Source organism: Melopsittacus undulatus, chromosome 11, assembly GCF_012275295.1.
Source record: "Melopsittacus undulatus isolate bMelUnd1 chromosome 11, bMelUnd1.mat.Z, whole genome shotgun sequence".
NCBI lineage: Eukaryota > Metazoa > Chordata > Aves > Psittaciformes > Psittaculidae > Melopsittacus > Melopsittacus undulatus.
Window position 1 is genome coordinate 13,541,097 of NC_047537.1, and position 26,357 is coordinate 13,567,453.

At 50.1% G+C, this 26,357-nt stretch overlaps 1 protein-coding gene across 1 annotated transcript in view; it reads left to right on the forward strand.

The window, feature by feature from the left end:
- The first annotated feature begins 291 nt into the window (after positions 1-291).
- MYOCD (myocardin) overlaps positions 292-26,357 on the forward strand; it is a 33,409-nt gene continuing 7,343 nt past the window's right edge. The window contains exons 1-8 of the mRNA XM_034067568.1: positions 292-433; positions 9,486-9,551; positions 13,748-13,803; positions 17,809-17,884; positions 20,089-20,250; positions 23,702-23,868; positions 25,205-25,461; positions 26,128-26,281. Coding sequence (XP_033923459.1) covers positions 379-433; positions 9,486-9,551; positions 13,748-13,803; positions 17,809-17,884; positions 20,089-20,250; positions 23,702-23,868; positions 25,205-25,461; positions 26,128-26,281 — 993 coding nt within the window. The 5' untranslated portion in view covers positions 292-378. The remainder of the gene's footprint in view (positions 434-9,485; positions 9,552-13,747; positions 13,804-17,808; positions 17,885-20,088; positions 20,251-23,701; positions 23,869-25,204; positions 25,462-26,127; positions 26,282-26,357) is intronic.

The following is a 26,357-nucleotide window of genomic DNA, read 5'->3' on the forward strand; positions in this document are numbered from 1 at the left end:
TTAGGATCAGATATCCAACTCCTGTCTTTGCTGAGACCCTTCCCGATAGTCGCTGCTCCCGCTAGACGATGACATCAGCCAGGACACCCGGCTGCTGGTAGTAAACTCCGGGTGGGAGGAGGTTGCCGCCAGCTCCACGTTCATTAGTTCAACACAGCACAGGGGGAGCAGTTGGTGTCTGTGGAGGGTCAGTGCTTGGATGGGACCAAATCTTGCAAAGCCACTTGCTGCTTCTTGCCATCCTGCTGTAAAAGCACCCCGAGAGGTCAGGAGAGCTGGATGAATCCTGAGCACCAGCCGTGGTCTGGTCGGCTTTTCCCTGTTGGAGGAAGTTAATGGTTTAAGTGAGGGGCATCTGGAGCTGGTCCCTGAATCACCATGACACTTCTGGGGTCTGAGCACTCCTTGCTGATTCGGAGCAAGTTCAGATCAGGTAGGGGAAACCTTGAGATTTCTCTTAAAACTTCTCTCTCCTCAAGCCCTGCCCACAAGCTGGTTTGTGTTGAATGTTTTGGAAGCAGCATGTGAGTAAAGTACTGAAGGGTTTGTAGAGCTGTCATGGCTTTGCTCTTACAGAGACGATTCCACAAGTGGAGAAATGCATCTTCCTTCCTCTCTGTTGTCTTTTCATTGCTTTCTTTTTTCTTGTTTTCCTCCTGTTTTTTTTCATTTACTTCGGTTTTTGTTTGTGGTTTATTCTGATAAAACTGCGTCTCCTGGGTCTGCTGCCCTGGCCCTGCTGCGAAAGGATTAGGGCAGGAAGCCAAAAGGGCATCTGGGACAAACAAGGCACCTAACGCCGTCTGTATACTCCAGGTGCTGATGTGGGTCTGTCTGTGAGAGCCGCAGTGGGGACGGGCCCGGCAGCCCCTCTGCCATGCAGGCAGCTGCCTTCGGGCCATTAAGTTGTGACTAATTGGAGAAAAATGAATTTGAAGAAATGCGTCATTTTTAGAAGTAAAAATAACAAATGGAACATGAAAAGTATTTAAAGTGACATCATCAGAGAAATAAAACCAGAGCCACTCAATTGATTGCCACTCTCAGAGGCTTTGCAAGCAAAACATGCCTCCGTCTCCTAAGTTAGGGGAAGCACCAGTACGGGGCTTCTCAGAGGACGCTCCGCGTGAGTGAAGGTGAGTGAAGGTGAACTATGGGACGGTCACTCCTAAACCAGACCCTCTGCTGGATATTCATGCCTTTATTCACTGGCTTTATTTATAGTAAGTATGCTGGGTTTGTGAGTGGGTATCTTGGAATTGTAATGACCATAACATCCTGTAATATTAATGATCATGTCAAAGATATGTTCTCGAGGGGCTTTCTCTGAACTTCCCAGAGGTGAATATAACCTGTGAGGATGTTCAGACAACCCAGCTGCGTGTGCTGTACAGGATGCTGTAAAACTGGACAGGGCAGTCACGCTGGCATGTCACCCACACTGTGTATGTGTTTTTGCCTCCTTGTGCAGTTGTAGATAATGCAATGAGAGATTTATGATACTGATGGTAGACATGAGTGGTGTTATCGGGATCTCTTAGATAGCTGGGTGGTCAACTTAAACTTTGTTTTCTCAGCAAATACAAAGTTGGCAGTTGGTTGAAAACCCAAGAGTGTGTGTGCAAACACAAGTGTCCTAGTCTGGCTGAATTATACAGAACTTGGGTCCAGGGCTTTGGTGTGGTTTCCATATCGCTCTGATCTTACATTTCATTAGATTAAGTCATTCCTTAGATTTTGTTGGTATATTATGGTACATTGCTGTTCATTTGAAAAAGAATCTCAGTCTGTTAACTATTCCTCCAGCAATTCCAAAGCAACACTGCCACCTTTCTGACGAGAGGAGCGTGGGCTCTGTTACATGTCCCCGCATTCTTTTCCAATGAACCAGAATTGGTTTTAGGACTCGTTTCTGGTTTATTTGTAAACTAGCTTTATGTTGGAACCAACAATGGGATCTCTAAACATGTTTTTCGAATGATTCTCCAGTGAAAGTAAACTTTGTGGGTCTTTACGTCCATAAATTCTCGTGCCTTTCAGCATTTCTAGGGCAGTCAATTTGCAGGGCATTCTTTAGTTCATGACTTACTCCCACAACTGCCATCCCTCACTATTGCCTGGTGGCTTCCCATTCTGCAAGATTCCTCTGCCTATTTGTTTTGTTTGAGTGGGATTTGCCAAAATCCCAAGTGTGGATTTGGGATTCCCCATGTTGCCTCACTGCTGCTGGGACTGATGCAGGTAGCATGGGATGTGGCTACAACACAACCCTGGTCACTTCAGACTGTGAGACATGGAGGGACAGCAGGATACAGAGGAGTACAAATAGATCAATAATGCTGCTTTCATAATGCTGCTGGGGTTTTAGTAACATGAAGAATAGAGGAGAAAAGCTAATGTCTAATGGGAAGTGGTCGAATTTCTTACATGTAGGGTCTCTATGGGACAGGGTTTACTCTGGTGTCCCTGCTCCTTGTGCAGACTTCAGTAGCTGTAAAGCCCTGAAATTATGGCAAGAGGTGCAGTGCTCTGATTTACTGCCCTCCATTCCCTTGGAGGAGAGATGAACCCCTCAAACAACCCATCGCTCTGCACCACAACCCCTGCACGGCTCAGGGGCTGTGATACACTACAGGACAGCAGCACAGGGAGCTGTGTAGCTTGCATACCGCATGCAAAGGAGAAGCCAGGAGGGATCAGACCCAGCAATGCCAAGCCCCAAGGATGCCTCATGATGTGCTGCTGTTTTAGAAAGGGTCTTGTGCCGGCAGGTGTGAGGCTTCGCTTGCTCCCAGGTTTGGGAAGGATTAGCTGTGCTCCATGACTCATGATGAGCCTGGATCCCTTTTGAAGGATTCCAGGCAAAGTTAATGAGGGATGAAGTAAATCTTAGTAACTAAACTTTTTCTGTCTCTCCATGGCCTGCATACACTGAGCAGCTGAAAGACCTATGTGTGTATTAGAGGCTTCTAGAGATCTATGACTTGCTTGTTGTTTCTCCATCCCAGAATCTCTTTAATCTCTGTGGTACACACAGGCAGAAAGGGGAGCAAGGATGTGGCAACTAGAAGATGGTGGCACATAGATGCCCCTCCAAGAGTGGCATAAGTGTCAGCTTTCCTGTCTCTTGCTTCCATCTGGAAGAATCTACAAGAAAGAGCTTGTCCAAGAATGGCTCATCTGGTGGAGGCAGCAGCTCTTTCACACAGTGCCCAGCAATGCTGCCTGGAATCCCACAGCGTTTTCTCGTGCTCTTCCCTCTCCAGTGGTCCACAGTGAAGGACCAGCATAGCCATGCAGTGTGGACACACAGTAGCTACCCCAATGCAGGGCATCAGGAACCACTCCAGAGGAGATAGATCAAATCACCACCACGCTGCAGGCCTTCGGGTTACCCCTCCCCTTACTTGAGGATTTGTGTACACATTTGTTTTATCTCTTTTTCCAAAGACAAATGCACTGATCTGAGGTCATCCTGACAAATTTTGCAGGAATGAAGATCCTTCAAGCCTGCCATGCTGCCCCATGTGCTCCAGTTGTCAATGGGATTGCACTAAATCAACTAGGACATCTACGGGCTGTTCCAGAAACATATTTAACTCTTCCCAAAGACAATAATTTATGTGCTCTCCTGCTTTGAATACAAACCAATTGTACTCCAGCAGCAAAGTGTTGTCATCGGGCAGAGCAAACAAAGCTGGCAAATGCAGACTTAACCTTAACTCTGACCTTTTCTGTCCAGAGATATGGAATGAGAGTTTACAAGGCCAACATCTGCATAACATCAGTGGTAGTTCAGATAATTGGTAAGAAGTGAAATTTTAACACCCTAAATATGGCTCTGCATGGCTTGGCATGGGGTAATACCCAGGCCTAATTGTGGACACATGGTGTGAATTGCAGAGAAGACTTGCCTGGCTCTAAGGAGGAGAGGGCTCATGCTTGCACACAAGGCTTGAATGAAGCTGAGTGAGGTGGGAGAGGATTTTATTCTGTCTGCCTTTGGTGGAGAGGATGATTTGGACCAAAATCAGCAGGTTAATAAAGGCAGAAGAAAGTAGGGCTTGGTGGGGTGTTAGGGCAGGCAGTTTGACAGAAGCTTTATTCTCATTCTCCTGATGTTCAAAGATGAAGAGTGTGCGTGTGTTTCCTCTCAGACCATGAACTTCTGCAGCTCACAACCACCTCTCTGTGACCAGTGACACTGTTTCATGGTTTCATGAAGTTGTAGAACACGGACTTGATGTAGATCAGTTTGTGCTTGGGTTTGGTTTTCTGGCAACTTGTACCTTGGTGGCTTCATCTTATACCTTGGAGGTTCAGCTGACAGCCATACACTTCTCTCTTGGTCAGGCACATGTTATAGCACAGACTGACATGTACCTCACTGTGCCTGAGCAGAAAGCTGTATGGGCTGCTCACAGGGATGCTGAAGGCATGACCCCAAGGAGGGCTGACGACAGCCTGTTCTCAGGACCATTGTGAGGTTGGGGTTGCACATTATGATGAACACAGAGGTGATTTCTCTTTAGTGGTGACATGTGCTCATTTGCTAGTCAGGTGTGGACCTCTATGTCTCTTTCTATGACAGACCAATTGCATCCACCTCAGTGACAACACATTCATCCAAGTAAAGCCTCTATGTTAGGAGCTTGATGTCAGCCTATTGCTTAGGACTGAGCACTCCTGCTCCAGGCTGCCCTGCCCATGTGGACATCCTGCTTTGAATACAAGGTCCTGCTCCTGATGCAGTTGCAAGAAACAGCCACAGCCTGAAAAAGGCCACAAGCAACATGCCTGCACCAAGCCAGCCCTGCTCCTGTCCTGCTGGGGTCTTGGGACAGTCAAGGGGTCCCACTTGCATCTCCCTCTGGGCAGCCTCTCTCCTCCTGACATGCTCAAACAAGAAAGCTTCAGGCATCATCTATAAAGACATCCTCAAAGCCAGCAGCAGCCCTGCCTTCCAAGGTAGGATGGGTGCAAAACAGGCCATTTCCTGCAGCCACTTAATGAACAGGGGAGAGCCACCAGGTTCCTCTGGCTCACACCATGGCCATGGACAAACACGTGTTTCACATTTGCTCAGCTGCTGTTTGACGGGCAACAAAGCTGCTGCTGTTCAAAACAGGAGTCTGTCCTTCCCATCACCCCATTCCCAATTTGCTGCCAGCTGCTCTTTGGCCCCATCTTGTGCAGCACTGAGCTGCTCATCAAAGTCCAGCAGGAAAGAGCTGCTGAAGTGCCTGCAGAGAGGACAGTGATTTGCTGCTCTTTGTCAAACTGCTGATTGCCATCAAGTTCTTAGGTCATCCTGGTGCAATGTGGTGCTTCTGCTCATCCCCTCCACTACACAGCTCAGGAGCAGCAGAAGATGCAGGGATGAGCATGCAACTGCCTGACCATCATTTCTGGGAGCAGCAGTGACTTGTTTGCACAGCAGTGGCACTGGAGTGAATGTGGTTCCAAGTCAGAGCAAAAGTGCTGGAAGGGAGGAAACCAGCAGTTAATGGGATTTCACCTGAAACCACCTAGGAGATCTGGGAAGAGCTGAAGCAGTGGGGACTCTGCCTCAGTCACTGGCAGAGGGTCTGTACTAGATGGGGACAGATGCTGGGTTGGAAGTAAAGCAGCAGTACTATGGCTGCAGCTCCTCCTGGGTGGCTTGCCTCATGGAGCTGAGTGCTGAGAAAGCCCCTTGCAGCCTCAGTGTTCCAGAAAAGATGCTCTGCTTGCTACACAAGCATTGGTGGGAAGGCACAACTCTGAGAATCTCCTTCTCAGACACAAACCATCACCAGCACAGGGTCATGTCAGCCATGGCTTTGCCCTAGTCCTTAACCCTATGAGGAGAGCAGCTCCCACTAGAGCTGATTCCCCAAAGAGAGGATGGTGCTATGAGTGCTCTGGCAATGCCCCAGCATGGGGGGGCAATCTGATGGTGCAGGTGAGAACAGTCCCATCCTGACAGTGTGCTGAGCATGGGACTAAAAGTGCCCTGCAGATTGAAATAGAAGGCCAGGTCTACCCATTCCTGGGGTGGAGGGAGGATTGGAACATGTCTTTTCTAGTGTATCATCAGGCTAGGCAAGGCGCAAGCTGTCTCTTAGAATCACAGAATCAGCTAGGTTGGAAAAGACCTTTAAGGTCATCAGGATGACCTTCCTAAAGCTCTGGAGTGAACTCCTGGGGAGGAGGATTCAAGTCATGGGCAGTGCTCAGAGCTTGGGCCACTAGAGTGACTGACGACAGGATGTCTTCTCTGCACTGATAACAGCCCCACTGAACAGGCTGTTTCTGAAAGCCTGATCACTAAAAACGGTGCAACACAGAAAGGAGGGGTATTTCTGACAGAAAAATCACTGCGATAGCTGTGACATGCCTCACATCGCCTAGGGAGGGATTTCTCACCATGGGGTACTAGAGGAAGAAGGAGGTTGCTGAAAGCAAGGCTGTCTCTGAGCTGACGGTGCCAGTGTGACCAGTGTGCATGACTGGTCCCCTGCGGGTACTTCTCCCCATCCAAGCTGGTGCAGGCAAGCAACAAGGATGCTGGGGGTGTGGGTCCAACATTGTCTCATCAGTGTTCCAGCCATCACTCTTTGGAACATAAATGTTCCTCTGAAGTGTCAGCAAAGCAGTTTCCTTTAAAAATAAGAATAGTCAAAAAAACTTTTGACACCATCCTCAGAGTGAGTCCCAGCAGCACTCAGAGCTCCGACACGTAGCAAAGGAAGGGGACAGGAGCACAGCTGGGGTCAGACACAGCTTCAACAGATTTCAAGTCCTGTTTGAAAACAAGCTACATGGTGGTTGTTTGGATGGTACCAGGGGCTCCTCCAGCCCTGTTCTGAAGCATTGTTGGCTGTAAGGGAAAGGTGCAAGCCTTGAGCTGGCATCCACCAAAGGCAAGCTGCAGCATGGACTCAGAGGCTGCAAAGAGTAGTGGCTACTTTACCTCTTCCTACAGGGATGCTCGGTGTTAGTCTGGCACTGTGCACAGCTATGTTTCTTCAGATGGTTTGGAAGTTCATAGAGATGGTATGAGGGACTCAAGGCATGCATCCCACCACATAAGAAGGACCAGATATGGATGAGTATGCAATGGTTGCAATAACTGTTTCAACCAGCAAGCTTGGGCTGCTCCTGTCCTAACATTCTCTGTCAGCACGGCCTGTCCATAGCCACTCACCCATGGAAGAGCTTAGCTCTCACAGCCAGAACAGCTTGTGTCATTGCTGGATCACAGCCTTTCTGCCTGTCAGCATGAAGCACAATTCTGAAACCTTTTCTCTCTGCAAAAAAAAAAGATTATTAAACAACATCAGATCCCCTCTGTGAGGGTCTCTCTACAGTGCTCAGTGCAGGAGCCAAAGCCTGTTAGCCAGGTTCTCCTGGATTGTGCACTGGTTGCTGGAAGGCAGTAGCATTGGAAAACCTGGACTCCTGAGAGGTGCTCCTGGATCCAAGCAAAGGAAGAGCCATGGCACTGAAACCTACACATGCTTTCAGCACTTCTTGTATCAAGGCAGATGCTGACTCTTACAGCCACCACAACTGGACATCATCATTCTGACCTATGCTTCAAGGGAATGTATAACCTCCTTTCTCTCTGAAAGAGGCCTGGCTGACAGCTCACTGCATGCACACAGACTTTACCAGGTACTGAAGGTGTTTCCCTCACAGCAAGAATCTATCCTTGGTGTCCTAAGAAGTGCTGGAATTTGGCAGATCATGGTCCCATGTGAGGCCTTTACCAAACATTTGATCTGAATGTCAGCCATGGTTTGTGCAAAGGACATGGAAAGTCACAGGAAATGGCATCTAGTTGGACCTTGTGCTTTGGGAACTCATCTGGAAGGGATTATTCTTCAGTTCCATTCACATCCTGAGGAAGCTGCACTGTAGACACGGGCTGTGGCAGAGCTCAGCAGTTTGCTCTTGAGGACTAAAAAGGCCACTCTTTCTCTCTTCCACTTCCAATAGCATCTCTCTACAGTCAGCTAAGGGGATGCAGCCTGGGGCTGTGCTGGGGGGCAGGGAATATTTAGGCACTTATATTGTGACCACTGACCAAGACATGTCCTTGTGGCAAGCTGTACTGAGCTTCCAGCAGGAAAATACAGAAGTGAGCTCTGTGTTTCACCTTGTGATACAAGTGCCTGTCTTCCTGAAGACAAATGTGCAAAAACAAAGGTCCAGAATATGATCTTAAGTCAAAGTACAGGGTTACCTGAGTGATGGGATGCGCTGACTTGTCCTGGACCAAGCAGAAGTGGGTAGCCTTGCATCAGGCAGGCTGCAGGTGTATGATGGGCTATCATTGCATGCTGTGCATGTTGTGAGGTGCTTCTTTATCAGATGCCTCATCAGTGCTCTGTACCTGACGCCATGCTGCTAAGCCACACAGTGATCCTGAGCAGTGGTTCATTCCCATCTGTCAGTGCACTGTTTCCAAAACCAAGATATACTGGAGACTGCAAGTCTTTGGGGCAGTGGGTTCATACACAGATGGTACTAAACTCTTCTCACCACATCATCTACATCCCCCCTCAGAACAGTAAGGCTGTCTGCATCCAGTGCTGAGCCTTGCAGGGCTGGAATAACACTGCCAGGCCCTCAGGAGAGTGATAGAGATGGACAACTCCACTCAACCCACAGTGCTGGCAGGAGGGGGAACCTCCCAGCCTCAGAGCTCAGAACTGAGCAGCTATCTGAGCTGAAGCCATGGCCACCTGAGGCTGCCATCACCCGTCACTGGTGCCAGGCAGGGATCAGCCTGCCCCAGGCACTAGGGAATTGCCTGGACCAGAAGCAGCCCTGCACAGCTCATCTGTCTGCAGCAGTGAGGACAAGGGTGGATCAGCCTACACAGCTCCTCCTTGGCTTGGAGCACTCTGCTGCACCAAGGCTGGTCCAGCAGCAGCAGAGCTCAGTGCCAGACCTCTGTGCCACACACAGACCCATGGCACATTGTCATAGAATCACAGAACCCCAGACTGGTTTGGGTTGGAAGGGACCTTAAAGCTCCTCCAGCTCCAACCCCTGCCACGGGCAGGGACCCCTTCCACTGGAGCAGCTTGCTCCAAGCCCCTGTGTCCAACCTGGCCTTGAACACTGCCAGCACCTCAGGGGAGGGACTATTCATTAGGGACTGTAGTGATAGGACAAGGGGTAACGGGTTGAAACTTAAACAGCAGAGGTTTAGACTGGATATAAGGAAGAAATTCTTTACTATTAGGTTGGTGAGGTACTGGAATGGGTTGCCCAGGGAGGTAGTGAATGCTCCATCCCTGGCAGTGTTCAAGACCGGGTTGGATGAAGCCTTGGGTGATATGGTTTAGTGTGAGGTGCCCCTGCCCATGGCAGGAGGGTTGGAACTAGATGATCTTGAGGTCCTTTCCAATCCTAACTATTCTATGATTCTATGATCCTCACAGGGAAGAGCTGAAATCCTGCCTCTTTTCCTGACACCATCTCTCTTACAGTTTTGCAGCTACGGCTTCAGCAGAGAAGGACCCGTGAGCAGCTGGCAGACCAAGGCATCATGCCACGTGAGTACCTGTTTGTGCCTTGTCACCCACTCCTGTGTTCATCCTGGGCACTGCTGGAGCATGCTATGAAACCAGCTGCCTGCTCAGACCCACTCCGCTCTGAGCAGGTTATTACCAGGGGAACTTTGCTTCCTGCCCCATAGAAATATCAGAGTTTCTGTTGCTGTACAACAGTGCCCAGCATTTGCCACGTAGATTATAATGCCACTGCTCAAACTGAAGTCAGGAGAGATGCTTAGCTTACAGCACCCAAAGATTCAGGTGCATAGCTCCCTGTCCCTGAGGTGACCATAGCAGACACTAGCATGCCCAGCTCCAAGCCGAAGACTCACAAAGCTCTTCATGTAGGCAAAAGCAGAGAATCTCACGTCCTCCTGTAAATGCCAAGACCCTCTGTGGCTGGACCAGACCCACAGAACAAGGAAGAGGTAGAGAGAGCCCATTCCAAGAGGCTGTGGAAGAAGGAAGTGGTGGGTAACTGCCTTGGCCCCAGTGCACTTCTATGAGTGAGACATATCTAGACCTGCACCTGTGCCCAGCCAGGACCCCACAGGACAGAATTGTCAGTGTATACTTGTGGCCAGTGAAACCACACCTGGCCTGCTTGCTGCAGACAAATGATGTCCATGCTTTCCCCTCTCTGACCACATTCATCCTTTCTAAGCCGACATTCAAGCCTGAAGAGCAAGCTCCAGCATTATCATGTGCTCATTCAGCATCAGAAAGCTAGTTGCTAGGTCCCAAAAAGTAAGTGATGAACATGATCCCCTTCTGCACCTGCAGGTACATTAGGAAACCTGTAGCACTACCAGAGAAATGCTGTTGGCAGCTCAGATGGGTGGATAACATCATCCTGACATAGCTCAGGCTCCATGTGCATGAATCTGTGATACCTAGGACCCAGGCAGAGACTTACTCTGTCTCACCAAAGGCCCCTTGTGCTCACTGCTAAGAGCACAACTTTCCAAAGCCTGTGTCACTTCTGTGTCTTCCGGCTGATCTTGAAGATTGTGATGCAGCTCTTGTCTAAACAGAACAACTCACTAGGAGCATAGCTCTAGCACTGCTTGCTGCACTCTGCGCAGCCCTCAGCCCTTCCCATGCAGCTGCCTTCCTAAAGGATTGTGTCAAGGTAGCCAGCAACAGACACGTCAGTACAGTGTTGCCAGCAAACATTAAGAAAACTTGAGCAGGATGACAAAAGTCACAACTGTCAAAATGATCATTGCAGTTTTCAGATGGATAAATGTGTGTTCTTCCTATTTACCTTCTGTTTATTCCTTTAGGCATTCAGATTTTCTGCTGCCTGCCACCAAAAGGCAAGCATTAGGGTTATGGTTAGGCAAGCATTTTAACTACAGGACTCCAGGAGTGACATTTGTTATAGCATTGCAAGCACTGGAAATAGAGTCAGTGGCCAAACTACATCTAACATCTCCTGAACTGAGAAGCCCACTCTAAAAATGGGAATACTCAGATAAGGTGCAGGACACCCCTGTGCATACGTATGGAGCAGTGGTGCCAACTGAGAGGTCTGAATACCTGACACTGCTCTGCACACTGAGTGCATGGGGCTGACACCTAACTCTGAAAACTTTACACACTGCAGACCACACATTAAACCAGATTTATCTGATGGCAACTGAAGGGTATTTTCCTGTTACTTATGACTTCTTTGCACTCCCAGCTTCTACTCTGACATTTTGCAGTCTGGGTTCTGTCCAAGAAGGCCATTTTGGGAAGCTTGAGCACAGTTTACTCCCTGAAAGTAATAGAAGAAAAGACACTTTTGCCATTAGAAAAACAAACACGTAAAATTTAACTGCTGCATTTGACCTCCGGAGGGAGCATCAGGCGTCAGCATTTAATACATGGGAGACCCAGCCAGACTCCCCATGGCTTGGGCACGTGCAGTAATTCCTTATGGAAAACAAGTCTTTAAGGATGTGGACCTGCTTGAGTGAGTCCAGAGGAGGCCACAGAGATGCTGCGAGGGCTGGAGCAGCTCTGCTCTGGAGCCAGGCTGAGAGAGCTGGGCTGGGGCAGCCTGGACAAGACAAGGCTCCTGAAGGGGAGACCTGAGAGCAGCTCCAGTGCCTAAAGGGGCTGCAGGAAAGCTGGAGAGGGGCTTGGGACAAGGGCCTGTAGGGACAGGCCAAGGGGAATGGCTTGAACCTGCCAGAACAGGGGAGACTGAGATGAGCTCTTAGGCAGAAGCTCTTCCCTGTGAGGGTGCTGAGGCGCTGGCACAGGGTGCCCAGAGAAGCTGTGGCTGCCCCATCCCTGGCAGTGTTCAAGGCCAGCTTGGACACAGGGGCTTGGAGCAAGCTGCTCCAGTGGAAGGTGTCCCTGCCCGTGGCTGGGGTTGGAGCTGGAGGAGCTTCAGGCTCACTCAGTAGGATGTTTCCAGTTCATGCATCAACACATGGTTTTATTGTCTTGGTGAAGCTGGTACAGGCCCAGCTAAAGCGTTTTAAACCAAGAACATGTCAGGACATTTGCAGAAACACAGGTTGTGGGGCTCAGCATGGGTGACCCCTCTCTAGACCTGCACAGAGACCTGCACAGACACCTGCCCAGGCCCCAGCCAGACCCTGGTCACCTACCCTGAAGAAGGGGAGGCAGCTTGCAGCATCAAGGATAGGCTCCCAGTAGAGTGTTACCTCCAGACCCTCAGCCATTTCAAGCTGACATGTCATCCCATGACAAGTTGTCTGAATAACAAATGCTAGCAATGTCTCTGTTTGTTTTGCAGACTAATACAAGCTGCAGCATCCACATAATTCCTCCAAAAATCTTGGTAAATTACTAAATTCTGCAACATGTTCCTCTTGAAGAGCATGGCGTTTGGTTGATGGCCATAGCACACTCCCTATGTCAGTACTTCACAGTGAGCGGGGCTGGAAAAGTCATCTCTCTTGCTAACTTCATGTTCTTGTGTGCATCATTTTAGTTTGCTTCTGATTAAACCTCACAAGTCCTCATGGCTGCTCACTGGAGCATGGCACAGTAACGCTTGTCTGTATGTCTGCTTTCCCATGTTAGGAGCAGGAATGGGCTCACACAGTGGTTTACTGTGATTTACTGGGGTTTATAGGGGCTATGGTGGGGATTGCCTAACAAAAGCCAACAGAGAGGGGCTCTAAACATTTCCCATCTGCCCCAAGTCTTCTCTTCATCCTCCTCTAGACTGATGGAGGATAAAATGTCCTATGTGGAAATAGTTTCTCTCCTTACCCGATCTCATTCAGAAGATCAAAAGGAAATTCCTATTGACAGAGTTGTAGCAGGCTGGTTTTGTGGGTCAGGACACCTTCCCCTTCCCTTTCCTAATGGGAACAGTTAATTTTCCCTCTTATACAGCCAGAATAGAATTTTTGCAGGATCTCAGAAATATTAACCCCTTCACCATGCAGATTCTACTCTTATTTCTAGTGACCCAGAGTAAACAAGGAAACATTCAAGGTTCTCCATGACTCCAATATAGACTCCTCCATGGGGCTGGTGTTCACTGGTCCTAGAGCCAGGGATCGCTGGCTGTTTTTTGGGACCCCATGTGGGTTAATCACCCTTGGTGTCAGAAGATGCTGAGGGCATGGTCTGTAGCCTGGTAGCTGACTGGGCAGCTGCCTGCTTAGGGAGGCCCCAAGTCACGCAGATGCTTCTGGGCAGAGGACAGGACCAACATCCCGTGAGAGATGGAGAGGAGGTCAGTGATGAAGGAGGGATAGGGGACCTTACACTGAAATCCCCTCACTGGAGCATGGTAGAGGCCAGGCAGGCTTCAAGTCTCCATCACCTGCAGGTTTTTCTTGCAGATGAGGTCCCCTCTCAGGTTGTAGCTCTTCCCACATCTGTCTTCTGGGGCTCTGGTGCCTTCCAAGACCTGCAGAAAGCACTCCAAGGAAAAGCCACATCTGCTTTCTGATGTGTCCCACAGAGCACTATGTTCCAAAGCCTGCACCCCTTCCCTGCCCATCTGCCTCCAGTGCTCCCCATGCTCTCCATCCATGGACTGGCTGAGAGCAAGGGATTTCCCAGAGCTTTCCTGAGTTATTTTTAGTCGGTGCAATAAAGGGAACGGCTAGTTTGTGTTGCTATTTATATAGCACTCATTAAAATGCTGTTGCTGAATACCCTGGTAGCTGCTTGCTTCCACTCCTGTGCTGACTGCTCCTCTCTCTTTCCTGTTGCAGCACTGAAAAGCCCATCCTCATTCCATGAACAGCGAAAAAGTCTGGAGCGAGCCAAGGTAACTCCTGCAGCCACCCCAGTGAGGGGACACGTGGGCTTGCTTTGCATGACTTGTGGGATTTGACAGCTCTTTCCACCATTGCCCCCTGCTCTGGCATCCTTTATTCAAACCCTGTGGCCACAGGTGAGGGTCACAGCATCTGCCCTGCTTCCAGACGTGGTGGGGCCAGGCCAGGATTCACAAATGCTCTGGAGCATCTGTGCCCTGAGCTATGGGGTTTTACAACATCACTTGGGGTTCACAAGAGACTGTGGCCAGGGAACAGTTCACATGGTATCAGCAGTCCTTCCAGTGAACATCCAAGCAGCTGAAGTCTCCGGACCAGGTCCACAGCCCACTCCTCACTGCACTGACTGGTGTCCACTCCTCGGCAGGGTTAGAGCAGGGCCAGCAGCAAAAAGGGCTGAAGGAGCCTAAGTATTTAGCAAGCGTGCAGGAGGACTGCAGATGCCCTTTGTCACCTGGAGTAAGTCCCCAGGGAACTCACATTTGTCATCAGGCAGGAGCCTGTCTCTCAGCTCTACAGTGTAGCGTGGCTATTACAACACACAACATCCAAGGGCTAAGTGGGCTAGGCTCCCTCTGGCCCTGTTATCTAGCTGCACTCAGGCTTCCCTAAATATTGCTGAAGGCAGATAAGTAGGCATTTCCAGAACACATTGGAACCCTGCAATGAGACCACTGTGTGGGAAATCAGGCCAGTTTTCCAAGCACCCACCATCCAGCCTTGACCGAGCTGGAGTGATGTCCATGGAAAAGGGAACACTCAGTCATGCAGGTTTTGCTTGAACACAAAGAATTTGTTCCATTAATCTGTGTATAAGAAAGGACTTTTGCAAGGAAGAATGATTGTGAAACATGGAGGAGTGATCATCTGAACTTAAACACACTCCAAATCGCTTGCCCTGAGTCTCCTGTGGTAATAAACGGCCAGCATAAGAAACACAGCATGACTCTGAAAAATTGGTGTGCTTACAGAATTTCAAGCAATCCAAAGTATCCCTGAAGTGTCACATATTTTACAGCTCAAGTATACATCTGTGTCTCTTTGTCTTTCTCTCCAAAAGCTTTCACTGGCTACTTGCCTAGGGAAAGGGAAGGATGCTCTAGTCTATCCCAAACTGTGTTTTTAGACCATGCTAATGAAAACATTAATGAGCACAGCCCATAACAAACATACTCCTTTGCAAGGATGCCCTGCTTTGAGCTGTGACAGGGAAGAAGTAGCAGCTGTTTCCAGATAGTTACTCAATGGCATTTGTTGTTTAGCTGACACTCCTCCAAACTGATGTTCTGCAAACAGAAAGCAGATAACAAGAACTGCTTTCATGTGTTTTGAAAGCTCTTCTGTTTCAACTGACACTAAAATAGACCCCAAACACATCTGAAGTCTTTCTCCACCATTTGCACCCCAGTGACACAAACGCAGCTTATAAAGAGCAAAGGTCAAGAGGAACTGAAACCTGAGCAGAAAGTCAGGGTAACGCAGTGTGAATGCTGGGTTTGACAAGGACAATGCCACAGCTGTAGGGCAGCAATTCAAGCTTAGTCCAAGACAGGACCTGACCTGAGGATTAGCTAGAATGCATTGGGTGAATTTAACTGCACTCAGGTGCAGACACCATCTTGCTCTGTCCTTCATAGGAACCAGCAAACACACATGGTCCAAGCAAGGGACTGCATTGGTGAAAATAAGCCAGGGAAAACCTGGAGGGGGAAGGGTAAGGAATGGTAAAGACTTCAGTAAATAAAATGTCTATTATTTGTTTAAACATGTCACTGGCAATGTTAGAGGCTGGCATCAGGCCAGTGCACAGCCTTTGAAGTCAATGTCTCATAAGAGCTTGCTGGGTTGGAGGACAAGGAGCAGGCTGACTTCCCTGAGGCTCAGCAGGGCTTGAGTGCTTCCTTCCAGCACCTAACAAGCATGGCAGGGAGGAAAAGCTTTCGTTCCTCTGCCCCAGAACAGTCAGCCCCGGCTGGGCCATCCCTGACCACCAACAGCCAGCCCACCCATAGCAGCTGCCCCTTGCTCTCTAACCTGTGCTCTTAGGAAGTGACCCCAGTTCCCTGCCCATGTGCTGTTGAAACTGAAGCCCATGTCTCACTCTTCTCTATGCATGCACATGCACAGCTGCTTAGCTTGTAGCACTTTTAAAAAGTATTTTGCACCCAATTTCTCTGTAGCCATCTCACCTCTGGGCTGACCAACCTCCCCTCCCTTCAGCCTCTCCCCACTGACCCCATTTCTGGCTCTAGAATGATTCCTATAGCTGTTATCCAGACCTTTCACATGGACCGTTTCAAATGCAGCGCACAGAACAGGAGGTTGTTATTCCTAGGGCGCATCTGAAAGCCTCTGTTGTGTCTCCTGGAAAGCTGCCTGTTGGTCAACATGGTTCTGCTGCTGATCACAAGATTCTCCAGAGCCATTTATATTTTGTCTCTATTTCTGGAATAACTCATTTCTGCTCAAAGCCACTGTCCAGTGCCCACTACAAAAGCATCTCTGGTGGATAAAGTCTTCATCCATCCCAGTGCAGAATCAGCTGTGACCTGAATGCAATCCTTTTCCACATGTCCTTGCAATTGTATCAGAACTACTTCAGATCATTTCTTCAATTACTCCAAATCATGTTGCTTTGTAATCTGCTAGCTTTGAATGATTCAGAGCTAAAGAGTATATCTTCTATCCTCCAACATAGTAATGAATGTATTGGCTAGTAGAAAAAATTGCTGTGTAATGTGATTTGATCTGTTCTTCTGTTTAGACTGTGAGCCACTCTTAATTCCTCTGGTGACCCACAGCTACACTCCTTTCTTATGTTAGTCTTATCCAGACCAAATTTCTCTAGCTTGCCTGTGAGAAAGCCATGTGAGATAATGTCAAAACTTGCTTCAAGTCAAGCTACATGACATTCATTTTTTATTCCTGTAACAGAAATCTGTCAGCTCTCCATAGAATGAGATAAGGTTGGTATGATGTGGCTTGTTCTTGATGAATCCATCCTGGCTCTTACCCACCTCTTATCTGTCTTCAAAATCTGCTTATAGAGGCTGTTTGTTGCTTGGTCCAATATCTTGCTGACTGGTTTATAATTTCATTGTTTCTTCTCTCCATTTCATTTAAAGCAAGAAATTATGCTCTCCCTTGCCCAGTTTCCTGGAGACCCACAGATATTACTCTTGCGTGTCTCAAACTGGGAATATTTAACTCATCTGAGTATTCTCCAACCTGTTCTCCAACTTGATAACTGGGCTTTCTTCTCTTTTGTTGCTGAAGGTTCTTGGCTTAGTCATCTGATCGATAAATAGCCATTTATCTTCTTAGGGAGGATGGTTTAAAAATGCATTAAAGCCTGTAGTCATCCCAGCAGCATGCATAAGTATTTCTCCTGTTTATGGAACACAGGCAGCACTTTCCATTGCCTTGTCATGCCTGCAGAAGTCCTTATGAAATCTTTTTCTCATGATCCTGTACATTTTGTACTGCGGGTTTTCCAGTCTTGCTCCAGCTGCTTGTACTATTCTTTCATACTGATCCTGAAGATTTTAACCTCTTTGAACTACAGATATTTTTCAGTCCTCTTTCATCCTGTACCTTAATTAGCTGCAGGAAGACCAAGCCTCGTGGCTGACCTGGGTAAAGAACCTGGGAATCTTCATGGCCTGCTCAGCCCCAGAGTGCCAGGCTTGCCACAGAAACCATTGGTAACCATATACCCTGGAGCTGCCTTGGTGCAGCTCTCAAAGGCCACATGGCATGCTAAGCTAGGAGAAGATCCACCACTCCCTGTTGAATAGATCTCTTCCTTCCCATAGGCTCTTGTAATACTTCCAGGCATGAGAAACCCAAGGGAAATTGGAAAAGAGACATCTTAGGAGTGGGTATAGTGAACATTGTAATAAATCCAAAAGAACCATGGGGTGGCACAGGGGCACATGCTCTCTGTACCTTGCTGCTGCTCTACCCAGGTAACTCTCTGCATTTGTGTCCTGCAGACTGAAGATTATCTCAAGCACAAGATCAGAAGCAGGCCTGAGAGATCAGACCTGGTCAATATGCACATTTTACAAGGTAAGACTGCCTGAGCTTCTTGTAAGTACTCCTTGTGTCTCCCTCCTTGTGACTCATGCCTTTCCTGCCCCACTTGGCTTCCCTTCAGGACTCTCATTGGGAATAACATTATCCCAGCTGCTCATGAGGGCCAGACTCAAATGGGACACATGTTGTATGGAATTCAGTCCTGGTCTTCAGGAGGCAGGACACATATTTATTTCCTGATGATATTAACCCAAAGGTTATCTAGCCATTCTCCCATCTCCAGCAGGGACCAGTGTAAGATACTGTAGAGAAGAGCTGTAAGAGAGGACTCAGACAGAGGTGCCAATGTGTGATCCTCATGAAAAGCATACCCAAGGCACTAGTTGTCCAAGGCACTGAAATCCCTGTGGCTGGTGGCCGCAGTACCTCCCAAAGCTGGACGTCTTTTGTTTTTCCATAATTCTGGATTTTTTACATGCCAGCTCATGCCAAGCACAGCTGTATGAAAAGGGTGAGCCCTGCTATCAGTCCATGAGCCACAGCACCTCCCCCTTCTCCCATTCTGGTGTCCCTTCCCAGCCAGAGAGCTGGCACGGCTCTGCTGCATCTCATCACAGACAGCGGAACACTGTAGTGTCCCCTGTTATCTCCAGAGATACCGAGCTCCTTAGAGCCAGGGAGGATGTGCAGCCTCTCTCCTGTAGTCCCGTCAGATGCCTGGAAGAAGCAGATCACTCTCTGGCAACTGTAATTGCTGGCCTCTGCTCTCAGCATGGATGAAGTCCATATTTCTTTTTCCTCTGCCACACAAGAGGGCCGAGGCAGGGACCTATTCCAGATCACTGCCACTGCCTTGCTTTTCCCTTGGATGTCCATCCCTAGAATGAGCTAGTGCCATTGCTTGTTTATCAATCAGGTGGAAAGTGTCTTTCCCTTAGGTTAAACCATAGAAGCACTACAGGAGTTAGGGGACTGTAAACCAGATGTGGGGGCAGCTGCAGTCACCAGGCATGGGCAAGGCCAGGCAGACACAGCCAGAGGAGAGCTGGAGCAGATACTACCTGGCTTTGTATTGTGCAAGCTGGCTGTCCTGCCCCCCACACACCTCTGCATACAGGACATGTACCCTGGCATATCATGGACTCACGTGTCTACTTGGTTCGTAACAGGACCTAGACATGATTGAAAGTGGCCAACTGAGACTTCACATCATCTAAATGCTTTACAGGAACACCTTCTGTTTTTGTTCACCCCAAGTGTGTTGTTTACTGCCCTGTATAGTCTGAGGCCAGAAGTTACCTTGGATCAGCTCTCCTGGCCGCCTGCAGAGAACTGTTCCATGTTCTCAAGCCCTGTAACTTCTGTTGCCTACAGTCTCTCTTCTAGAAGAGTCTCCGGTCTTTGAAGATAGTACAACCTAGATACAGCCCTTCTTACTTTAGACCCCCCCAAGGGTATAGACATGGTCTATTTTAGAATCCCACTCCCTCACTCCTTATGCCTGTGCCACCAGAGGAGCCAGCTGACCTCTGTTCAGGAAATGTTCGTTTAACTGGCTACTTTTATGTCACCACTCAATAACTGTAGACTTCTCTCAGCTTGGTTTGGTAGGGCTGTAGCTTCCAGATCTAGCTGCCTTTGTTATGCTCATCTGCAGCTTGTTTTTTCTCTGAAGTCCTGGAGCATTGTTGTTACATTGCCTCCAAAAGTCTACTCCCAAAACCTCAGCCTTTTTTCTTCCAGCCCAAGACATTTACTCCATCTGTCAAACACTGTCAATGGTTCATTTCTGCAGCTGTTCCCCAGAAGCAGGGATCCATCTGCATTAGCCAACAAGGGCAAATGGGCTCCTAGCAGGCAGGAGCTGGAGTCAGCTTTGGCCCCTACATTAGTGGGAGTTTGTTAATGAAGTTTCTATTGCAGATCATTCCTGATCCTTGGGGAGGATGCCCCAGCTGCAGGATGGGTTTGCAAGCTTAGGCTAGTAGACAAAGGCTTTTGCCTGGGAGTGAGAAGTTGGACCTCAGGCCCAGAGGAGGACCTATGTCTCAAATCCCATCAGTCCCATGCAATCTAGCATCCTGCCTCCCAGCCTCACAGCAGCTCCTTCTGTGCACTGAGCCACCTGGCTGCAGCCCACATTTGGGCTGTGCTGAAGGGAAAGCAACATTCTCACTATGCAGTGTGCTTAGAGATGCCCCAGGTCCCAAACTGATGCCTTCCATTTGGCCTTTTAGACTCAGCTGCAGAGGGGTCCATTCAGTCTACTCAAATGAAGCTGAAAAGAGCCCGACTGGCAGATGATCTCAATGAAAAGATTGCTCTCAGGCCGGGTCCTTTGGAGCTGGTGGAGAAGAATATTATTCCTGTCGACTCCGCTGTGAAAGAGGCCATAAAAGGTAGTGGAAGTGAACGTGCATGTTGTGTTGTGTGCATAGCACGGGGCTGGCAAGGTTATGAGGATGTACTGCAGCGGCTGCAGGAAGTGACTGACCTGGACTTAAAAGCTGCATTTATTGCTTAAATTTAACTATTTTCACAGTAAGCAGCCCAGTCTGGCACAGCCTGGGCTATTTTATCCAGATCTAGGAAAAGAGAGCTCTCACCGTAGAACAATAACTACTGCAAAATGCCCATCTCCTCAGGACCTCTCTTTTTCAGCTGTTTCTCTAGCCAAGGCTTTTGGCACATACATGATACTGCAGGAGACAAAACATTCTTGACTCCCTCTTGAGAGAGAGGACCTGGGTGCACACATGTTGTGAGGTCAGTTTGGGTTTACCCATTTGTGCCCTGTCAAGCTTTTCCATTGCAGCAGGTGGGGGTGAAGTATTCCAGTTCAGTTCTCTCTTATTTCCACTGATGTCAGTGGGATGCATGGCCCCACAGAGTAGGATGCTGCATCTCTGGGGTGAGGAAGCATCCCTGGGGTTCTAGGCTGCTGGGGCACACAAGGAGCAGCCTACACCCCACTGTAGGGTTTACTCCTACCTACCAGTGCCCAGCACTTGATTTACGCCTAAGCTGGGTTTTGTCTATCACCTACCCCCAACCAAAGCACAGAAGCAAAATTCTTCACTTTCATTGCCCCTGTGCTGCTGCAGGGAGGCTGGTGTGGGAGCTGACACAAAGCAAAAGGTGACTCAGGTTTCACCAGGGCCAGTGCCAGGACATGAAGATCCAAAGACAAAGAAAGGCTCAGGAAAGCCAGTGGGGTCCTGCAATACCAGGACAGCAGCCTGTGTCTGAGCACCTGAGAGATGCTGTGTCCCATGGTAGCCGCTTGTTCTATTGCTCCTGGTTCCTCAATTCATGGGATTATTTCCATTGGCAAAATCCCATGTTAGGTGCCAGTTCTGGGGCTCACAGCAATCTGGAGACAGTGGCAGGGCTCTGGGACAGGAGTGGGGTTTGAACAACAGGAGTGATGCCGAGAATGGGAATTGAAACAGGAAGGACTCTGACTTTCATTTCACCTCATAAACCAGCATAAGTGATGCAAGATATTTGAGGCTCCAATACTGCTCTCTCCTGCCCCACAGTTGCTCTTGCTGTTGGTTTTCCTGCTGTGAATTTTCTACTGTGGCACTTGAGCTGCTCCTTTTCCAGCATCTCACAGCTCTCACCTTTGGAGGTGAAATGTTCCAGGACTCTGCTTGAAGAGGAATTTTTAAGGAGAGTTCAGTTAAAATCTCCCCATCCACTTACTGAAGGGAAGAACAGTGGAAAAGAAAAAATCCATCCATTACCCCCCCCTTTATAAACATTTGAGACAGTTTGAGCCCGACTTTATTCACTGCAGCAGAGGCTTGGAGGCTGGGTAAGTGAGCTGGGAACAGTGTTTCTCTCCAGCTGCCTTGTCAGGAGCTTGTGGTAAAGAGAGATTTACAGGACAAAACTGATAAAAACAAAAAGTCTGGCTTGAAAAAAATGGATCCATTTGAGCTTTCTCCCTTGCACAATACCCTTCTATCACATGGCTGAGGAAAAACTGTCCCCTGTGAGTGAGTTTTATCCCATTTAGGGTGAATCATGCAGTACATTAGGGTCAACCGTTAAGTTACTTGGTAATGTTGGGTGCCATGAGAAGAAGGAGGTGCAAGTGCACCAAGAACACAATCCCAGTCCTCAGGTTTCTGCAGAACAGAGCCCCAGGCTGAAGGATCTTCAAGCTGCTTTTTGGGGTCAGAGGCACCTTGTGGTGCTCACAGTTAAGGGCAGAACACAGAGCAGGGATGAGCACTGGCACTTGTGAACGTTTTGTTTTTGCAATACCAGAAAGATGACAGGGTTTAAAATCATTTTACTTTAACCTTGGAATCTCAACTGTTTATACAGTGGAAAGTTCAGCTGACGTGTTCCTCTAATCACCTCCGGCAGGGTGAGCAGCAAGTGCCAGACCCCAACCGAAAGCCCTAACGTCCCAGTGACAGGAGGCCGCCAGTGCCCTACATAGCTGAGCAGTGATACAAGGACCTTTTTTTACCAGGTCCTTGTCATCACTTTGTCCAATTCGCTTGAGAGGACAATACCCAGTGCATTAGAAACAGCCCCGAGCAAACACCATTCTGCCTGAGATTACAGCAGAGACATGGGATCCTGAAACAATACGGGCTGGGTGAGAGCAGGACAGATAAGGGCAGCATTCCCCACCCGGCACAGGCCCGTGGTATCAAGCAGCAGGATGCAGCACATTCCTGTCATGCTCCAGGCTGCTGCTGTGTCCCAAAGGTCCCTTGGGCTTTCAGCTTTGGCACCACCACTTCCCAACGCGTGCTTATTAAATGCCAGCGCAGCAGGAGTCCTGCACATCCACAGTCCTCGCGTGTTGTCATTTTTCCCAGAGCAAGGATGCCCATGCTTGCCTGCAATTTTTCTCTCTATTTATGGAGTAACTCATTTCTGCTCAAAGCCTCTGTCCAGTGCCCACTACAAAAGCATCTCTGGTGGCTAACGCCTTCATCCACCCCAGTGCTTCATCAGCTGTGGCTGCCTGCTCCTGAGGGAAGACACAGTTTGGATGCTGGAGAGGGGGCATACAAGGAGCCCTGTGTGCTGGCGAGCAGGGAAGAGAGGCTCTCCATGGGACACGTTGATCTCCTATCCTCACCCCATACAGCGGCAGGGCAGCGGCTCGGGGCAGGGAGCCAGGGCTCCCTGCGTCCTCACCCTCTCTGGCACCAGGAGCCGGAGCAGGCAGTGATAACGCTATCTGTGTGATAGGGCAGGGGTCAGGCCCGGCGGGTGCGTGCTGCTGAGCAGGTGCAGGTGGGAGCTTGTCCCCAGGCCCTTCCCACTTCCCCCTTTGTCACCTCGCTATCTGCGGGCCGAGCTGCCTGACAAACGCCAGATGCGAGCATGAGGAGGAGATTGCGGCCGCGGCCCCGCTGCTCCTTCCTCTGCCCCCACCTGCAGCCCTCCGGTGCTCACAAGACCTGCACTTCTTCAGAGCTTCATTTATCAGCAAAAGCCGGGGGTCAAGAGCTCCTGCCCATCTGAGCAGCAGAGAGCACGGCTGTGGAGGAGAAGCCATGTCGGGGGCTCTCAGTCTGAAGCATTCGTGCGGGTGAAGCCCGCGGACAGAGCCATCTCCCCACCTCAGCCCTGTCAAACCCCTGCCCCTTGGGCCAGGCTCTGACACCTCCATCCCCCTCCCTGTGGTCCATGGCACGGCCCAGCAGCTGATGCCACCCCCTCTCACACCCACCTTGGCCACAGGGGCTCACGCAGCAGCTGCCCCTGCGCAAGGCCGCGGCCCCAGAGCACCACCGCCGTCCTGCGCTCTGACTGAGGTGGGTGCATGCCCCTCGCTCAACGCAGGGCCCTGAGATCGCCGCTTCTTCCCGGCAGGCACCCAGGTCAGCTTCCCCAAGGCCGCGGACGCCTTCGCCTTCGAGGAGGACAGCAGCAACGACGGGCTGTCCCCGGAGCAGGCGCGGAGCGAGGGCTCCCCGGGCCCCGCCGAGCCGCCGCCGGCCGCCAAGGGCCCAGAGCCCGCCGCGGGTCCCGCGCCTCAGGTGGGCAACGGGAGGGACGCGGTGCTGCAGCACCCCCTGCCGGGCAGCGCCGGTACTGCAGGGGGGGGCTGGTGGGACTGGGGAAGAGAGGGACTGGGGTGAGCTGGGGCAGACGGGAGGGACTGGGATGGACTGGGGAGGCTGGGAGGACCTGAAGTGGATGGGGGGGGCACACCTGAAGGACTGGAGCTGCTGAGAGGGGAACTGGGCTAATCTGGGTGACACTGAGGGGGTGCACTGTAGGTGGGGTGAGGATATGGGGCTGAGGTGATTAGGGTGGACTGGGATGGCCTGGGGGAGTGAGGATATTGGGCTGGGACAGGCATGTTGGGGTGGGATGGACTGGGGATAACTTGGGCTTTAGGAAATGGGGTCCCTGGCTCTGGCCGCACGCCCTGGCTCCCATCACACAGCAAACTTCTCCCTCGCAGGACCAGCCCTGCAGTGCCGATGGCCACGCACTGGACCCTGTGGCAGCGCAGGGCATCCAGTGTGACAGCCCCAAGCAGCCGGCAGGGCAGGAGAGCCCCACGCTCCCGGTGCCCTCCGCCGTGAAGGTAGGTCCTGAGCCTGCAGGCTGCTGGGGACAGGGATCAAACACAGGGAACCTGGCTGGGCTCAAGCCCATGTGCTGCACCCCACGTGTGTGGGAGCTCTGGTGGGTGGCCTAAAGGCTTGAGATAATGCTGGGGGACAAACCTGGTCCCAAACAGTAATGTTATTAATTTCATAACAGTACGAGGTGTAGCATCCTACCTTACTAGAGGTGAGTGCTCAGGTTCTGCACTGCAAATGTCCCCTGGGGCTAGGAGCAGAAGGAAATACAAGGCAACACTGAAACTCTTTCATAGAATCATGGAATCATAGAACAACTGGATTGGAAAAGCCTTTTAAGCTCATCCAGTCCAACCCTTACCCCAGCACTGTCAAGGCCACCCCTAACCCATGGCACTGAGGCCTCATCTCCACGCTGTGTGAGCACTTGCAGGGATGGTGCCTGCAGCCCTGCCCTGGGCAGCCTGTTCCAATGCCTGAGCACCCTCTGGGGCAGGAATTGTTCCTCAGCTCCATCTAAACCTGCACTGGTGCAGCTTGAGGCCGTTTCCTCTTGTCTTCCAGGCAAGGAGGGTCATTCTCCACCTCGTGTGCTCTCCCGCACAACTGAGGTGGGGCAGGGGCCTGAGGTAGTCCTCTACATGCAGGCTGAGCAGCTCTTGGAGCTGGGGGGGTCAGGGTGCTTGCAGGAGCTGCTCTTGCTCTGTCCCAGGCTTCTGAGTTCCCACAGGGGTGGCAGAGCTCTTCTCCTAGCTAATTCCTTTCTTTTTTGGACCAACAGTCCAAATCATCCAGTGACAGCAAGAACCGTCACAAAAAGCCCAAGGACACCAAGCCCAAGGTGAAGAAGCTGAAGTATCACCAGTACATCCCTCCAGACCAGAAGGCAGAGAAGTCCCCTCCACCCATGGATTCTGCATATGCCAGACTCCTCCAGCAGCAGCAGCTCTTTCTGCAGCTCCAGATCCTCAGCCAGCAGCAGCAGCAGCAGCAACAGCAGCACTTCAGCTACCCAGGGATGCACCAAGGCCAAGTAAAGTGAGTAGCAATATGCCAATAGCAGGGTTTAGTCCTACCTCTGTCCAAGTTGTTCCCTCTGTACCCATTTGTGCCAGTGCAAAGGGGATAGATGCATGCAAGTGAAACAGAATCATAGAATCCCAGACTGGTTTAGGTTGGAAGGGAGCTTAAAGCTCATCCAATTCCTGGGCAGGGACACCTTCCACCAGGTTGCTCCAAGCCCCTGTGTCCAGCCTGGCCTTTAACACTGCCAGGGATCAGGCAGTCACAGCTTCTCTGGGCACCCTGTGCCAGCACCTCAGCACCCTCACAGGGAAGAGTTTCTGCCGTAGATCTAACCTGAACTCCCCCTGTTTCAGTTTGAACCCATCACCCCTTGTCCTCTCGCTACAGTCCCTGATGAAGAGTCCCTCTCCAGCATCCTTGTAGCCCCTTCAGGTATTGCAAGCTTGGGAACATAAATGCTTGGAAACAGCACAGTCTCCTGCAAAGCCAGCATGACTTTTTGCACTGGCTTGGCCACCAGAAATCTCCTTACAGCCCAACCTGGTTCTCTTTGGGGTTGGCAGTCCGTTAGGTCTCATATGGGAGATGGCAGCCCCAAAAGAGCAAAGAGATGGTACACTGGGCACAGAGGCCCCAGGGGGATAGACAAGTTACCCCAAATCTCCTTTATTATTCCAGGCAATCAAATGAGCAAATGGTCAAAAGTTCAAATTCTTCATCAACGTCTGTCAACACCACCCCTCTTTCTCCTGTGAAAACCACCTTTTCAGGCCAGACTTGTGTCTCATCAATCAAGCCAGGCCCTCTGCCATCAAACTTGGATGATCTGAAAGTGAGTGCAAAGTTTGTCATCACAAGGAGCAGAATCTTATCCACTGTATGTGCTTTGCAATCCTCAAAGTGTGCAC